At 30.7% G+C, this 18,073-nt stretch overlaps 2 protein-coding genes across 3 annotated transcripts; both read left to right on the forward strand.

Moving 5' to 3' along the window:
- The first annotated feature begins 779 nt into the window (after positions 1-779).
- Positions 780-6,995, forward strand: LOC105645497 (serine carboxypeptidase-like 27). Its single transcript, XM_012231108.4, has 9 exons — positions 780-2,101; positions 2,229-2,324; positions 2,507-2,599; positions 2,708-2,793; positions 2,888-3,148; positions 3,734-3,861; positions 3,951-4,046; positions 5,609-5,714; positions 6,557-6,995. The coding sequence occupies exons 1-9, from the start codon at positions 1,738-1,740 to the stop codon at positions 6,695-6,697; spliced, it is 1,371 nt and encodes a 456-aa protein (XP_012086498.1). The 5' UTR covers positions 780-1,737; the 3' UTR covers positions 6,698-6,995.
- Positions 6,996-12,727: 5,732 nt separating this feature from the next.
- On the forward strand, positions 12,728-18,000 carry LOC105645513 (serine carboxypeptidase-like 28). 2 transcript variants are annotated; one of them, XM_012231130.4, is made up of 9 exons: positions 12,728-13,202; positions 13,342-13,437; positions 13,525-13,617; positions 13,726-13,811; positions 14,291-14,554; positions 15,064-15,191; positions 15,296-15,391; positions 15,480-15,588; positions 15,850-18,000. In XM_012231130.4, exons 1-9 carry the CDS (start codon positions 12,815-12,817, stop codon positions 15,991-15,993), a joined length of 1,404 nt encoding a protein of 467 aa, XP_012086520.1. In that variant the 5' UTR covers positions 12,728-12,814; the 3' UTR covers positions 15,994-18,000. The 2 variants fall into 2 exon arrangements, with proteins under 2 accessions (XP_012086520.1, XP_089579515.1); XM_089723389.1 differs by lacking the exons at positions 15,480-15,588; positions 15,850-18,000 and having other exon boundaries at positions 15,296-15,395.
- Positions 18,001-18,073: the final 73 nt, after the last annotated feature.

The following is an 18,073-nucleotide window of genomic DNA, read 5'->3' on the forward strand; positions in this document are numbered from 1 at the left end:
TTAAACACATAACAATAATTATAAAAAAAATATAGCGTCTTATTTTTGATTTAAAAAATAACTAAACAAAATATTTGATTTAAAAATATTATAGAATTAGAAAATATTGGATTATATGAATAATTGGTTTTAAAAAATTTATTATTTTTTTGTTTAATTATTTCTTAATTGTATTTAATTTAAATTAAATATTTCATTATTTTTTAATTATATTTTGATTTAAATTAAAATTCTTTTGCGTAATAAACTGGATTTTTTGTTCTTTTAGTGCAAGTTTAGGGGAGTATATTATAAAAAAAAAAGATTTTTTTAGAAAATTAAATATTGGTCCCAAATTTATGGGACAAATTGAGCTTTATCCCTATAATTTTTACCTTTTATGAGTGGGTTTACACTTTATGAATTTGTGGTAATTTATAAATATGTATTTAAAATTATTATATAAAAGTATAGTCAAATTGCAGAATGCAACTAATAAATTATCTTGGACAAAATTGAGAAGTTGATTAGTGTCCTATTTATTGCATGAACTAAAAAAAAAACCTCAGAGGATAGAATAAATGCATACATATATAATTATATACTCTATTGAAAATTCTATTGAGTGCAGTTAGATGTGCCTACCCATTTATTGAAAAGATGAAATTTAGAAAAGAAAAAAAAAAAAAAAAAAACAGACAGTAAAAGACAGAAAGTTTTATATAAAGGAAAAGTTCAGACTTCAACCATTGATTCCCTCCTCCTGGGAATTACATTCAGTGGGCCAACATTTCACCATTACAGTACAGGCCATACAGCCACAGTTTGTTGCTGTCAATAAACAAGTCCTAATTTTACAATATATAACTGTAAACCTTTGTTTTCATATGATTATTATTATTTGAAGCTTCTTTAATCATTCTTTCAATAATCATTTTGCTCAGCATTTTCTTAATTCTTTATTTGGTTGTTCAAAGATTCAATTAAGAAAGATATTAGCCTTTTTGTTTTTTCAAATATTCTATTAGTCCAAAAGATTGAATATTTTGAACAGAGCCCATGTGCGCCTCTAATCTGTTCGGTGAATTTCCTCACAGAAGCAAACCCAGGGGCAAATATTGAAGAAAAAGAAATTCTAACATTGATGATTATCAATCTAATAATGCAGTAAATGACAGTTAACATATTGCATGAGTTCAAGCTAGTCTTTTTTGTTTGCACCTTACACACGGCTAATCACAACCACTGGAAGTGTGAATTAATTGTCAAGCTATCATTTTCTATGCATACATTTCTCTCTCTACTTTTAGGTCTCTTTATATACTACACATTCTATGCCGGAATCCAGATGATATTTTTGGGATCTGGGTTTCAATTCTTTTTCTTGTTTCTTGATTTGTTGATAAGTTCCTTGTAAATCTTGAAACATTCTGTGTTAGTATTATTGAGTATTGTTTTGTCCTTTCATTGTTAGCTTTCTTCTCCACCATTGTCATTTCATTCTTTGGAGTTTGTTGACCAAGCAGTTTTTTGAAGATTTCTGTTACTTGGCTTTATATCTTTTTGGTTTGAACTCTCTAAGTACTTGTTTTAATTGTACATTTGTACTAACATTGACTAAGCCTCTCATGGTAACCTCTTTCGTTCTCTAGATCATGTGCTTCAGGAATAGTGTAGTGTAGATAAATTATTTGGAAACCCAGGAAAATTTCTGGGTTTTTATTCATTCTACCATTTCTTGCTTGCTTTTATTGATTAATGGATCTTTACTTATTCTTAATTCTTTCCATTTTATCTCTTTTTGTCTCTTCTTGTATATCCTCTACTCTTGAAGATCAAGAGAGAGACAAAATCACATACTTACCTGGGCAGCCAACAAATGTGGAATTTAATCAGTATTCAGGGTATGTGACTGTGAACCAGCAAGCTGGGAGGGCATTGTTTTACTGGTTGATTGAGTCTCCAGCAAGTCGTGGACCTGAGTCAAGACCACTTGTTTTGTGGCTTAACGGGGGCCCTGGTTGCTCTTCTGTTGCTTATGGAGCAGCTGAGGAAATTGGACCCTTTCGCATTAAGCCTGATGGCAAAACTCTTTTCTTCAATCCCTATGCTTGGAATAAGTGTAAGTGAGAATTTACATCATGCCTTCAAATTTTTGTAATATGATTTCTTTTTCACTTTATAAGTGTTTTTTTTTTTTTTTTTTTTTTTTTTTTTTTTTTTTTTTTCGTTGGTGGTGGTGTTGGCAGTGGCAAATTTGCTATTCCTCGAATCTCCAGCCGGTGTTGGATTTTCATATTCCAATACAACATCAGATTTGTACACTGCTGGTGACCAGAGAACTGGTAATTTGTCTTATTTGTTTTACTATTAAGTGTTTTAGAGTTTCGTTTGTGAATATTTTACCTTGGTATCATTTTGTATGAATGATCTGCAATTCAATTGATTAACTTTTTGTATTTATAAAAAGTTTGTTGATTTTGACTTCTTTGAATATTTTTGGAATGTGGATTTTGGGCATTTGTAGCTGAAGATTCATATGCATTTCTAGTGAATTGGTTTGAAAGGTTTCCACAATATAAGCATAGAGATTTCTACATTGTTGGAGAAAGTTATGCAGGTTTGGGATTGCTTTTTACCTTTTTCTCCATCTCTTTAACCTTCAAACGTTGATGTATGAATTTAATTATGGATCCTTAGGAGCTCAAATTTTAAAATTTCTTTGTAGGTCATTATGTTCCTCAGTTGTCTCAAATTGTCTATCAAAAGAACAAGGGAATCCAGAATCCTGTAATTAACTTTAAGGGATTTTTGGTAAGAACTCAGAACTCATTGTTCTTGAGAATTATATGTTTTCAATTCTCATTATGTAGGGAACAGGTAAATATCTTTCTCTTCTTTCTTTTAGGTGGGAAATGCAGTCACTGATGACTACTCTGATTATATTGGCACCTTTGAATACTGGTGGACACATGGTTTAATTTCTGATTCTACCTATCGAACTTTACGTATTGCCTGCAATTTTTCGTCCTCTATGCACCCATCAGTAGACTGCATCAAGGCTCTTTACCTTGCACAGCTGGAGCAGGGGAACATTGATCCATATAGCATTTTCACACGGCCCTGTAACAATACTGCATCACTGAGACACAACTTAAGGGGTCATTATGTAAGCTGTCGAATTTTCCTTCTGAGTAATTGCATGTTAAGGGGTCCAAATAATTTTCAACCTAAAGATAAGAACAATACAACTTAGACATGGAACATAGCATTTTAACAAGTAAACAAATTGTATAAATATTAGCATGTTAATTATTTGAGCACACTTCTGAAATGTACACATATATTGTGACTTGTTGTAAAGAATCTAAATTAGGTGAATTATTCATTTCAAAAATTTCTCAATGACTTCTTTTAAATAATATATGGCATATTTTGGGGCCTATCTTTGATTGTTTTGGATTGTTAGATGATGTTTCCAAGTAAGAAGTTTCTTGAATCTCCGAGCATAAGCTAATGCTATTTTCCTCGAAATTCCAATGTCATGTTTAAATGATAAAACAGAAAAAAAAAAAAAAAAAATTGTCAATAAGGATCCTCTGAATGACTATAATTTTTATTCATGGTTCATAGAATGAGAGGACCGAAATTTCTAGAGTATTGCATATACTGACTCCATATTTTTGTTCGTTTACAAATTGATTAATTTGTTCTTAATCTGTTTATATTGAGCTAATTCTGTTACCTTCATCAGCCATGGATGTCAAGAGCATATGATCCTTGTACAGAGAGGTATTCTAAACTGTACTTCAATCGCCCAGAAGTTCAGAAGGCACTTCATGCAAATGCAACTGGGATCTCTTACCCATGGAAGACATGCAGGTGGATTTTTCATTTACATCTTTGAGAACTTTGTTATATGTCATTTATTCAAGTAGCATAGTTGTTGACCATGTTACTTTTTTTCTCAGTGACATTGTGGGAAACTACTGGGCAGATGCTCCACTTTCTATGCTTCCTATATACAAAGAACTTATTGCTGCTGGTCTGAAGATATGGGTTTACAGGTAGGTTTATATCTTCACTTTTTTTCCCTCTGTTTTCTATCTGTCTAGTCATCTGAAAACTTGATGAAAAAATGGCTGCAGTTGTAGTACTGGTGCCATTAATCATTTTCTAAAAGCATTGGTTCTAACCGAGGGCATAATGAATTTTTTTCATGGTTCTCAAAAAGAAATTGAAAGTATCACAACATTGTATGCTAATCGGGAACTTCCAATTGTCATTTTCTTTTAGATTGATGGTTAAAATAACCAGTAATCATTATACCTTAATTTCACTTTCCCTAGAAATTTGGCACATGACCTGCCTCACAAACTCATTACCGAAAAAAAACAGGACTATGAAGAGGCAGAACGGAGGAAAAGAACATTTTGATGTAGCTGATACTAGCTAGTTCAAGTTGGATATTGATTATATGTCATATTACTAGTTTAGTATGTTGAAGTGCCTTTGAATCTGAACATCTATAAGGTAAATTGGTGGGTTTAGGGGGGTTAAACAATTTGTAGAATGACCTTTCTGAGCCAAATTTGAAAATCTCCATCTACAAATGTGTTATGGAGCTACCATATTTAGGGTAGTTTTACTGCTATTTAGCTATTCAGTGTTTATCATGTTATTATCAGTTTCTTTGTTAGTGGGTATTATTTGGGTGGTTAAGCAAGTTGTTTATTGTAATGGGTAGTTATTAGTGGGTAGTGGGTAGTTTTAGCTTTACATTTAGTTGTTTAGAAGGCTGTGATATCATGAAAAATGTAAGCAGAATTTTATGAAAAGGCTTTGAGTTCCTAAAACTCAGAGATTGTAGAGTTCTCTCTTAATGAGCTCTAGGAGATTGCAGGTTCTCTCTAAGTCTGTCACCACTGATAGAAGGAAGAAAACTCCTTCTAAGATACCCATCTCAAGCCTGATCCCCTAATCCAAAGACCCATAACTAGATCCAAATTTGGGACCGTATAATTTGGTATCAGAGCAAAAGTTATGGGTGACTCTATTCAACAACAACTTGATAGAATTTTAACATTATTCGTAGAGGAGCAAGCTGCCAACAAAGTCCGACATGAAGTACTAAAATCCAAATTAGATGCCCTCACCCGTGTTTTTGCTGATTCAATAAATAGTGTTTGACAAATAAAATGGTTTTTGGATTTATTTCTGTTAAATGCAAAATGTCTTGTGTTCTAGCGGAAGTAGGCAGATCAGGGCCCGCATACCTATTTTGTTAGGTGGACATTCATGATCCACGTTTACCCGTTTGTCAAATTGCAGCTGCATTTGGAAACTAGCCATAAATGCTACACCAGATTGATAACTAGATGACTGTCTGTAATACAAACAAGAATAATTAAATTATTAGATTTAAAATATTTTCATTTTTAGTATCAAGCATTCTGCATATACTAAGTGGCCAGCTGTTATTGTTTCCCCTTAGGATTTTCCTACTATTTCTGTCACAACTTTTGCTAGCAGTTTTGTACTTTTTATAAGCATTTGAATTGTTCATCTTTAAGTAATTTATTATGTATTGGTGTCTAATAATGAAATTCCGCTTGAACTCTTTGTCCAGTGGAGACACTGATGCAGTGGTTCCTGTAACTGCAACCCGTTACTCCATCGATGCATTAAAGCTACCAACTATTACCAACTGGAGTCCTTGGTATGATAATGGAAAGGTAAGAATCAACACAGAGACCAATTTGTTACGTTCAGCTTATTGTCATGATATCTTGTTACAATGCATGATCTGCTAGTAACTTTCTATCAGATTAGAATGGTTTAGGCCTTTATTTGTGGTAACATTGCTATGAGGCCTGTTCAATCGAGTGAATTGGGATCCGATCTTGATTCGCTCACCACTATTTACAACTTAGTAAAACTGAATCAAAAAATGACATGCGCATAAAGGCAAAGTTGTGAATGAGGCTCGGGTTCAATGCACCTGATTGAACAGTCCTAGTTGCTATGATGTTGACGGGGAAGCCTATTTGGTAACCCTGTTGGTTTTGGTTTTTGGTTTTCGGTTTTCGCTGTACAATTGTTGAAGAAAGAATATTACTAAAATGTATTTATTTTTAAAAATGGGCTCGCACAAGCGAAAATAAGAAAAAATTGCTTTTGCTATAATCTCAACCTGTTCTCCAAGATTTGCCTTTCACTATTTTACAGCCACTACCCAAAAAAGAAGGGATAAAAACAACCAAAAAGTCCTAAAAATTGATCCTGTTCTACAATTACGTCTTCAAAGTTAGTTTCTTTACAATCAAGTCCTAAAGCTTTTCAATTGCTTACTATTAGTCCTAAAACTAACTGTTAGGACTTGTGGCATTGTTGTCTCGAAAGAGAAAACAGAACTAATACCAAATAACCTTAGTTTGTTGATGGTGGATACATATATGATGATATCTAAATATACGGAGGAGGTGGTTTTGCAACAAGCTTAATTAAGTTCGTGTTCATAAAGGCAAGAAGTGAATTTATGAAATCTCACCAGCTTTTTTTTTTGTTTCTGTTGCAGGTTGGTGGGTGGAGCCAAGTTTACAAAGGGCTAACTTTTGTTACAGTGACCGGAGCAGGGCATGAGGTTCCACTCCATCGCCCTCGCCAAGCATTTATTCTTTTCAAATCATTTTTGGAGAACAAACCAATGCCTAGCTAAACCATTTAGTCTTATTTCTACTTGAATCAGCAAATTATAGAATTATTCATATACAGAAATCCCTAAACCACAAAATAAAAGAAGCAGCATTTCTCTCGAGTGCTCTTCCACCCTTGCTCCATTTTTAGTTTTGAATTTGTAGAATATTTATATGAGAATTATTTATTCTTTGTAGGGATTAAGTTATTGATGTCATTATGATTGTGCCAAAAGGAATTGGCTGATCATATATGTATTTTTATGTAGAATTATACAATTATTGGAATTATTGTTTATATAATGTGGTTTCTTGCTTTTATATTGTTTTGAGTTGTAATTATTGAGGATTATTGTTTAAATGCACTTGCTAATCTCTTTTGTCAAAAGCACTAATGTGGGGATCTTATAAACATGGAATTATTCACAGGGATTAAATAGTAATTAGTCATTCAATTGTTTAGTCATTGTGTTTAATCACAGCTTATTGGACCTCCAACTTATTCATTTAGACGATACGAAATAAAGTTATTTGTCTGAATTGAACCAATAAGTTGTGTTATTTGAATCTGCAAGTTAAATTTGGAAAAACCTTTTTTTGTTTAGAGTTGATTCAATAAAATTGTCTTTATAATTATAAAAAAAAATATTAGTATATATCTTTAGCCTAAACAAATAATCCGTAAGTATTTGTTTGGAAGGGATACAGAAAGGAAGGCTTATTAAAATAAGGTATGGGAGGGGTTAGGGGTGGCCATTTTACGGTTTTCGGAATTAGAACCATCGGTTCAAATCGGTGGGAATCGAAACCGTGAGGAATAAGAACCGGTCCGAACTGAAATTGGAACCGGATCTGCAGTTCGGTTCCGATTTCAAATTTTGAGGAACTGTTAACCGGCCGGAATCGGAGGTTTTTCCAACCAGTTAGAACTGGTGGTTCTACCCGGTTCCAACAATTTTTTTTATATTTTTCTAAATATTTTTGTGAAATCTTCAAATTAATCCTCATAACAACTATATAACAATTAGATTTAGAGGTATATGTAGAAAGTTGATTTTTTGAATTTATTATAAATACCCCTTTTCATTTTTTTTAAAAAAAAGTTCAAGCCTTTTTCTAAAAAAAATAAATAATTAAGCCATTTTTTCAAAAAAAAAAAAAGGAAATAAGTTTAAGCCTTTTTTTAAAGGCAAATAAATTAAATTAAGCCTTTTTATTAATTTTTTCTTAAAGTTTTTTTCTAAAAATTATTTCATAAATATTTAAAATTTAAATTTTCAATGAAAAAAATGTTACCTAGTTTTTGATTTTATAATTATACGATTAGCTAGAAAATCAATCAGAGAACCGGTCGAAAAATCGATTTTGGAACCGTTAAGAAACTGAAATCAAAATCATAATCATTCTGTCTCAAACCGTAACCGGAACCGTCAGTTTCTAGTTTAGCTCCAGTTCCAGATTTTTTAGAACCAGAACCATCAGTTTTGGAATCGAAACTGGCAGTTCCGAAGCTGTGGCCATCTTTAGAGAGGTAACTGTAGACCCCAAAGTGAAATTAGTCATACACCCAAAATTTGATTGACTTCATGATTTTTCTATAAAAAATTTGATTTGATTATCTTTAAATTTCTTTTTTTTATATGAGAGAGGATATTAGCATCTCTTTCTATATAATTGCCCAAATAACAAAATGCCATAAATAAATCACAATAACAGTGACAAACAAACCTAAAAACTGTCAAACGACGAGATTCAAAAGCAAAACCCCAAGATATGAGCGACATTAATTCAACAATAATTTAAATTTGTATCAAAAGACAAATTTAAAAATTATTCTAAAAAGAAACACAAAAACAAAAGAAAAAAAAAAAATTGAACTAAAGAGAAAGGAGTTATAACTAGTGAGAGCTCACCGCCACCTGTAGAAGAAGAAAGAAAGTAGCTAACTTCCAACACTTCGAGTTGGGGGTCAAGAAATAGATTGTTACTCAAATGGCTATTAAAAAAATATTTTTCTCTTTCAAATCATCTTTCCATACAATCCAACAACTTTACCTTACCTCACATTAATTACTCTCAAAATCTCCAAATAGCTCCCCCTGAACAGATTCTAAAATTTTATTTGATTTTTTTTATTCATTTTGAAAAGCTTAATGTAATAAAATAATAATGTGGACTACACATCACTGGACAGTGCACCTTTTAACTTATTAAATTAGTCAAAACTTTTATCGTCAGCATTATAATTAATAAATTATAATGAAAAATAATGCAATATAATCAAAATAAACTTTTAGTGTACGCTAAAAGTAAATTAATATTTAAGAGATGCACGTTAAACTTGGTTTTCTAGAAAAAAAAAAAAAAGTTCAATCATGAATTTTATTGTTATCTTGACTACTTTTATTTTCATTATACTAACAAAATATAATACATTCATAAATAGTTCAATATAGCCGTAAAAAGTTTATATAAAAAAAAAAAGATAACCATACAAATACATATAATTTCATCAAATGATAAACTAATAACAAAATTCATATTCTTAAAACATTTCATAAAAGGAAAAAAAAAAATAAAACATTTCATAAAATTTTATGAAATTCATTTAGAAATCTAAATTTTCTATTTGAAATAAAAAAATGAAGATTTTAATTTTACGAATTCAATTTTAATTTTATGAAAATAGATGGAATTTCTAAAAAAAATTCACAAAATTAACTCTTTAAAATTTTATGATAAAATTACTAGTTTCTTCGTACCGTTCTATTTTTATTTTTCCTGTATGTGGTATCATCATGTTTTCTAAATCTAGACTAAACTAAGCTGATGCAACCAATTGGTTGAAGTTTTAATCAATTTATGTTTTATAGAATCATTTGATTCAACTTGAATTCAATTTAATAATTGTTGAAATATATATATAATATTTACATTGCTAATAAAAATTATAATTATTATATATTTAATAATTTTATTTTTCTTATATTATAGACTTTTAATTTTTTTTTCTCATTGTAAATATTTTGTTCTTATTTATAAAAATAATTTTATTCAATTGGAATGAAACTATTATTCATTCTTTTTTCATAAATTTATTATGTCAAAATGATTTTATGAAATAAAAGTTAGTGAATTCTTAATTTTAATTTATTCTAAATATAATTAGATAATAATCAATTGAACTATATATTTTAAGTTAAATATACCAAACATAAAAAATATTTATAAGTAAATTTTAACTTAAATTTTTTTTTAACGAATTTCACATTCTGAATTTTTTTAAACCAAACAGACAATTCTTGAACTCTTTTCGAATTTTATTTTAAAATCATCTCACTCCATTCTGGTCAGGTATAATGATAAGGTAAAATGAACATCCTAAAAAATTATAATATTATATTGCTTTCATCCCAAAAAGATAATCCATCTTTACATTTTGGTTTGTTTTAAAATATAGTCTACTTTTTTTTTTTGCATTATAGTTAATCTTTAAATTGTCTACTATACCCTTATTAAATTTTATTTTATTTTCAATAACCCTTATTAATTTTTACTTATTATCTCAATATAATAATTGCTCATGTATTTTTTAAGATGAGTATAATAGAAAAGTTATTACCTCTGTTCCACAATACTTGTCACATTTTGAGAAAATAGCTTGTTTTAAAATACTTATTACATTTGTGATTTCAAGGAGTAATATATATTTTTTTCTATGTTTACTCTTTATATATGACCAATAATTATTACTTCAATTTAATGGTTTTTATAGAGAATTAATATTAAATTAAGGGTAATATAGTCAATTTACTTAAGAATTTATTTTAACTTAGATACATTTAATGTTTTTCTTAAAGAATGTGAAATTTCAAATGTGACAAGTATTATAGAACAGAGATAGTATATGAATAAAATTATCATTTAACTAAAATATTTTTTTTTTCTGTGGAAAAATAGAAAGTGGATTATTTTTTTTAAAGGAAAGGAGTATTTATTTTGAAACAAATTTAATTTAAACTTTCTATTAAAAATATTTTTATTTAAAAATACACGAGAAAAAGAGGGCGGATGTGCTGTCGCTTGATTGTCCGATCCAAGAAATACCTGTCCTAAAACCGAGGGTTCATTACAACAGTAATCAAACGGTATGTATTTGAAGTACGGGCTCCACGTGGATGTTACATATTGGAAAATAGAGTGCGTCATTGATGCCATAAAAAATAGTCGACACGTCATAGTCAATCAAGTGGTCGGTAAAACAGATCTTATCCAGCTCATTTTAACATTACAATACGTTTTCTTTTTTTATTTATTGCATCACTCTCTTCTATTTTGTTTTCGTAGTTTCAAACTTATTAGGTAATTAGTTAGTAGTATCTGTTTGTGTCTTTTTTTTTTTTTTTGTCTGTGTTTTATTTGAACAAAAAGAAGTGCGTTTCGTTCGGTGGTTGAGGTCGTTATGGAAAGTGCATTGTACCAAAACAGATAAAACAAAATTAAAATTAAAAATTGGGTTTTGCAAATCTAACCAACCATATGGTAAAATCGAGATTAATTAAAAATTTATTTTTTTAAAAAGGACTATTATATGTGTTAATCATTATTTTTATCAGCTCAGCCCACCGACAGGTGTTGACGACCTAATTTAAGACACCTTTAAAGGACATAACAATCCCTCGAATATTGGTGGGAGACCCTACTCCTTCCTGTAGGATCATAGCATTGCGGTCCAGCCCATAATAACAAGAGACAACCTGAGGAAGCCCACTTCAAGTGAACCAAACTCCTCGGCACAGAGTCAATATTTAGACATCATGAAGAAGCCCACTTCAAGTGGATCAAGCTCCTCAGCAGCAGAGTCAATATTTAGACATAATGTATAATGAGATATGCTTATGGAAAATCAGAACCTGCTCAAGCAGTTACCATCAGGCCACCAGCTCATGTGGTATTTAAAAATCTATTTAATGAAAGATTCAATGTCATATTTAATGTTTGACATGTCCTATATATGTAAATTACTATATACTCTAATTCATAAATATGATATATTTATGGTCGAGAGTATTAAATAAAAAAAGGAGGTAAATCAAAAACTACATGCATAGAAATTATTTCAAAAAATTTAATGCTTCCAAATATTAGTATGGATTTGACTACAAATAAAAATAAAAGATTCAATTATTATTGTTTCTAGATATTGTTTCAAAAGATTTAATGTTTCAATTCTAACTAATTTGAGTTAAGATTTAGTGGTTGTTATTATTGTTGTATTTATTTATTTTTTATTAATTTCTTAAGAATACCTTATATTTGACTAATTTTTTTATCAAGTCAAAAAAATTTTAAATTTTACGATCATAAGCTCTACCTATAGAGCATATGTAAAGACATATTTTTCGATTATTAAACTTAAAATTGTATTAGAACAAGTCAAATATATTACTTTATTAATTTCACTTTAACCGTAACATTTGATTTTTTTTTCACTATAAGTTAAAAAAAAAAAGATTGAATTATTGATTTTCTAAAAATATATGGTAAAATGTCTAAATTTTTTTTCTTAAAATTAAAAGCTCTCTATTCATTTTGGTACAAAACACCTAATAAATATGAGTAAAATTTAAAAAATAATAATTAGTACGCTTTCAAAATCCTAAATGAGCAATTAAAGTGAAACAAGTTAAAATACTCATTTATTGCTATTAAACTGAAATAGAGGGAGTAATAATAATTTCATTTAACTCGATACAATTTCAGTTAGGCTGTTTAGATCAATTCTAACAAGATGATTATGAATTCTGATAAATTTATTATTCTATAAAATCGAATTAATAGCATCTTCACCTAATAAGATAAATAAAATAAAGAATAGGGATGTTTAGTTTTGCAAACATTGACAATTAGATAACTTATAAGAATGGACATGAAATTGATTAATTTACATCATATGAGCATGTAATTCAACAAAAGCAAGTAGAGTTTGCATGAATAGAAGTCAAAATACACTACTATATATAACACCATAAGTGACTTTGGAAATTGCACAATTTTTTGAAATAAACACATTCCTTTAGTTCTACTCCTATCACAAACTAATAAAAAGTCAATTACTACAAGCAATCAATTAACACATTATGAGCTCTTCTTTCTCTTTCTTCTTTGTTTTGAGTTTTTCTAGTCTTTTGCTTTCCACTATTGGTGCAGGATCCCACCACCACCACCACCACCTCAAAGAGCAAGAGAAGGATAGAATCATCAAGCTGCCAGGGCAACCTTCAAATGTCAACTTCTCTCAGTACTCTGGCTACATTAGTGTGGACCCAGTGGCAGGCCGAGCCCTCTTCTACTGGTTGACAGAAGCCCCCAAAACGGTCCAGCCCAAATTGAAGCCACTGGTTTTATGGCTCAATGGTGGGCCTGGTTGCTCATCTATTGCATATGGTGCTTCTGAGGAAGTTGGCCCGTTTCGGGTCCGACCCGATGGCAAGACCCTCCATTTGAATCCATATGCTTGGAACAAAGGTGAATATTCAATTAATTGATCTCTATAATTAGTTGGTCTTGATTCTCTATTAGGTACGTTAATTTGTTGATTGTGGTAGCTAATAGTCATATATTAGGTAAAATAGGTTAAATTTTGAGGTGAATTAAATTGTTGCAGAGGCAAATTTGCTGTTTCTTGATTCGCCGGCCGGTGTCGGATTTTCTTATTCAAATACTTCATCAGATATATCCAATGTTGGTGACAAAAGAACAGGTAAATGTACAAGTACAATTCTTGTTATAGGAAATTTATGAGTCAAAAGTTTGTTAACCTAATGGTATCTAAATTAATATTGGACAGCTAAAGATGCATACACATTTCTTGTTAATTGGCTAAAGAGATTTCCCCAGTACAAGCACAGGCCTTTTTTCATTGCTGGAGAAAGCTATGCAGGTTTTCTTTGTCTCCAACCACTCAAATTTTTATTAAATACATTTTATTAACTAACTAATAACTCTAATTAATAATTAAAATGTTGACATTATGTTAATTATATTTCAGGCCATTATATTCCTGAGCTATCACAAATCATTGTCCAGAAGAACAAGGGTGTCAAGAATCCTGTTATTAATTTCCACGGTTTCTTGGTAGGTTATTGTTTCCTAAATTAACAAACTTTGAATTAGTTTATTTAGGGTTAGATAATAATTGGTAAAGTCAATTGATCAAATTGATTGATTCGTTAGATTGTTTTTGAAAAAAAAAAAAAAATTGACAGTTCACTTTGGATTTGATTAGCACTAATGATAATTAAACATGTTTGAATGAGTGGTTGAATATCGAATCACTTAGATTCTATTTAGGAACAACTTTTAAGATATTGTCTAGTGTTCTGTTTCTATTATTTATACCAATTAGTGTCGTAACTTTTATATTAATGTTTGAAGATTGAGGAGTAGATTATAAAATGTTATTCCGGGTAACATTTAACTAACAAATTAGCTAAAATATGTTTTACCTTCTAATTGACAACAACATAGCTTGTAAACTTATCTTAATCTCCATAAATTTGGATTATGTGCTAATTATAATTCTTTACTAATTGAAAAATTGTAATTAATTGCAGTTGGGAAATCCACTACTTGATGATTACCATGATAATAGAGGGACACATGAGTATTGGTGGAACCATGGTTTGATTTCAGATTCTACATATAAAAAGTTGAAGAAATATTGCACAAATGACAGTTACTTGTTCCCTAAAGATGGATGTAATTTGGCTTTAGAGAAAGCTTTTTCTGAGTTTGGACAAATCAATCCCTATGACATTTTTAGCCCTGCTTGTTCTGCCACCTCTCCTGTTGTACGCAAGTTGAAGCCTCCTCCAATGGTAATTGCCGCTTTAAGTTCTCTTGATTTTTTTTTTTTTTTTTTTTTTTTGTTTTTTTAAATTTCAAAACTTTTTAAGCATTAGAGATGGGGAAACTTAAACCTGATCTATTTTCAGGTTTAAGGGTGAGCATTTATCTGGTTTGATTAAATTAAATCGAATAAATATGAACTGAATAAACTAAATATTTATGAACCGAACTAAACTGTTTATAAAACTATATAGAATAGATTTATTTTGATGTATTTTTCTATTATAACTTAGTTTTTTGATTAAATTAGTTTGATTTTCAGAGTTTTTAGATTCTTTGGTTTTATATAATAAAAACAAATCAAATAAAAAAGATTTAGTTTTTATTAAAATAAAATCGAACTAAAATTGAACCAATCAGTTTAATATGATTTGATTGATTTCGCTGTGTTATGCTTAACCCTTTGTTTCGATTTTTAATTTTGATGCAATTTGAAATATTGATTGAAGCAATAAAAATAATAATTATTGGAATTTAGGCATTGAAATTCAGAGGAAATGACGAGTGTGTGGTGAAGTACACAAGAAAATACATGAACCGTCCAAAGGTTCAAAAGGCTCTTCATGCAAACATAACTGGGATTCCTCGTCTCTGGGCGCCTTGCAGGTATCAATTAGCTGGTACATAATAAAATTTAATTAATCTTTTTATTTTATTTTATTATTTTTAAAGAAAATTAATTAAAAATAATCAATTTTCTATCACTGTAGTTCTGTAATTAGAGGCAAGTGGAGTGATTCTCCTAAATCGGTGCTGCCAATCTTCAAAGAACTTATTGCAGCTGGCATCAGAATATGGGTTTTCAGGTAAACCCATCATTAAATAAAAAATTAGGGTTTTTGATTTATTTATTTTAAGTGCTAAAGATTAATAAAAATATTGGTTTACCTACAGCGGTGATACAGATGCAATTTTGCCCTTGACTGCGACGAGATACTCTATCAATGCTTTAAATCTGAAGATCAACACAAGTTGGTATGCTTGGTACGCTGAAAATCAACAGGTTAGCTTCTCTAACTAATCGCATTCGACATAATTTAGATTTTAAAAAATGAATTACTTAAATTCAGTCTCTGGCGTCTACGGATCAAATTAATATTTTTTTTACTGTGATTGTGAATTTAATAATATATTTTTATCTTAAATCTTATAATTATATATATTTAATAAAATGGATTAAATGAAAAGTTTAATGTGCATATAAAAAATAGTACTAACAATTTTCTTTCCTAATAAGATGTTGTGTTGTTTTGGATTGGTTTAGGTTGGTGGTTGGAGTCAAGTTTACAAGGGCTTGACCTATTTGATAGTGAGGGGAGCAGGACATGAGGTTCCTTTGACTCAGCCTAGACTTGCATTTTTACTGTTGAACCAATTTTTAAAAAATGAGCCCATGCCTCATCATTAACTTAAAGGACTTCTTCTTAATTTGTCTAATCTTGTATTTTTCTTTTTAGTTTTTTTTTTTCTTTTTTTTTTTTTTTCATACCTATTCAAATCATTAGTTGCAATATGGTAAGAAGTAGGAGCTAAATTCAAATTTTATAATTGAATATTTTGATGATCAAATTTCATTTATTGAGATTCAATTTGAATTTGAGATTGACTCGAATGTAAAAAAGAAGAATGAGTAAAATTATTGAAGATAAATGTGTACTATCTATGGCTTCAATCTTGGAAACAATTTGCAATCCATATCTCACCTTCAGTTTGCAGACGACACACTTATCTTCTGTGATAGCTCATATCAAAGCCTCCTTAATGTCAAGCGTATCCTTCACTGCTTTAAAGTCTTGTCAGGACTAAAAATAAATTTCTTCAAGAGCAGCCTACCTGGCATCAATATCCAACATCATACCTTGAAGTCCCTTGCGGACTCAATTAATTGCAGTGTTGGATCATGGCCCCTTAAGTACCTTGGCTTTCCTCTTGGAGCCAGTCCAAGAAAAATAAGTACCTGGGCACCAATTATTCAGAAGGTTAAAGACAGACTAGCCGCATGGAAAGGGAAGCTTTTCTCTAAAGCTGGAAGACTTGTATTAATCAAGTCGGTCCTTAACAGTTTGCCTCTATAGCTCTCTATGGTCTTCCATCCAAAACTTATGGAACTTGGGTGATTTAGATCCTGGGCACTCTCTAATATCAAAATCTTTATTGGTGATGGGTCTGACACTAGTTTCTGGCTGGATATCTGGGCATCGGAAGTTTCTTTTAAGTCAATCTTTCCCCGACTATTTATCCTCTTAGCAAATAAATGGGGCAATATCAATCAATTTGGATATTGGAATGGTAACTCTTGGACCTGGTCATTTTCTTGGAGCAGACCTCTCTTAGACAGAGAACTTGCTGCTGTAAACGGCTTACTCTCGTTAATTAGCTCCACCAAGATAAAACAAAGGATTTGAAAGATCGCCTCATTTGGACAGCAAATTCAAGCGGTTGCTACTCTGTTAAATCTTGTAGATTGATACCTTCTCCCTTAAATTCTCCTCCTTTTAATTATTGCTGGTCAAATCTTGCTCCTCCAAAGGTTGAATTGTTCTTTTAGTTCCTACTCAATAATGGCTTAAACACAAAGGACTCACTTGCTCACAAAGGTATTCTTGATCCTAATTCAGTAAGCTGCCCTCTCTGTAATCTTTCTCCTGAAACCAGCGAACATCTATTTTCACATTGCAATTTTTCTTGGAGCACTTGGTGCAAATGCCTTGCTTGGTGGGGATTTGTTTTTTGCAACCCAAATAATCTTACTGAATTTATGATACAATGGAGCTCTTTATCATGGGGATTTTCCAACAAAAATTTTGAAAAACTTGATTTTTCTCTATCTTGTGGACCTTATGGCTTGAAAGGAATAGAATTGTGTTGAAAAATTACAGTATCCGCAAAGACAGAATATTTGATTTCATAATGTTTAGAGCATTTGTCTGGATCAAAACTACCAATCATGATTTTCCCTCTTCTCTAAATCAAGTAATTTCTTCAAGCTCAGTAATTCAATCTTGGTCCTTTCGAAAGAAGCTAAAAACATCATTGCTCTGGTCTCCTCCTCCTCCTCCTCCTCCCTTTCATCACAAATGGAATGTTGATGGTTCCTCTCTTGGAAAACTTGGTCCAGCTGGTATAGGTGGTTTACTTAGAAATCATGCGGGTCAAGTTCTTGCTCTCTACTTTGGAAAATGTCGCAGATTATATATACTGACCTGTAATACACCATAGTGCTGCTGCTTTCTGTTCTCTATTTTCAATTTTAATGTTGTTGCAGCTCTATGGGTTTCTTGTCCCAAGTCAGGCGTTGGGTGTTTTTGGGTGAGTCTGTTCGGCTCAGGTGTAGTTATCTTGGGCTCAAGTTGTTTTCCTCTTCAGCATTAATAAAGTTCTCGGCTTATAAAAAAAAAAAAAAAAAAAAAAAGTAGCACAAATTTGAATTATTTAGAGGTAGTTTATGTCCCCACTAGTTTCTTTCAAACGTGGAAAGAATAAGAAAG

This window comes from Jatropha curcas, chromosome 6 (genome assembly GCF_041381405.1).
Source record: "Jatropha curcas cultivar XTBG-Jc1 chromosome 6, XTBG_Jcur_1.0, whole genome shotgun sequence".
Classification (NCBI taxonomy): domain Eukaryota; kingdom Viridiplantae; phylum Streptophyta; class Magnoliopsida; order Malpighiales; family Euphorbiaceae; genus Jatropha; species Jatropha curcas.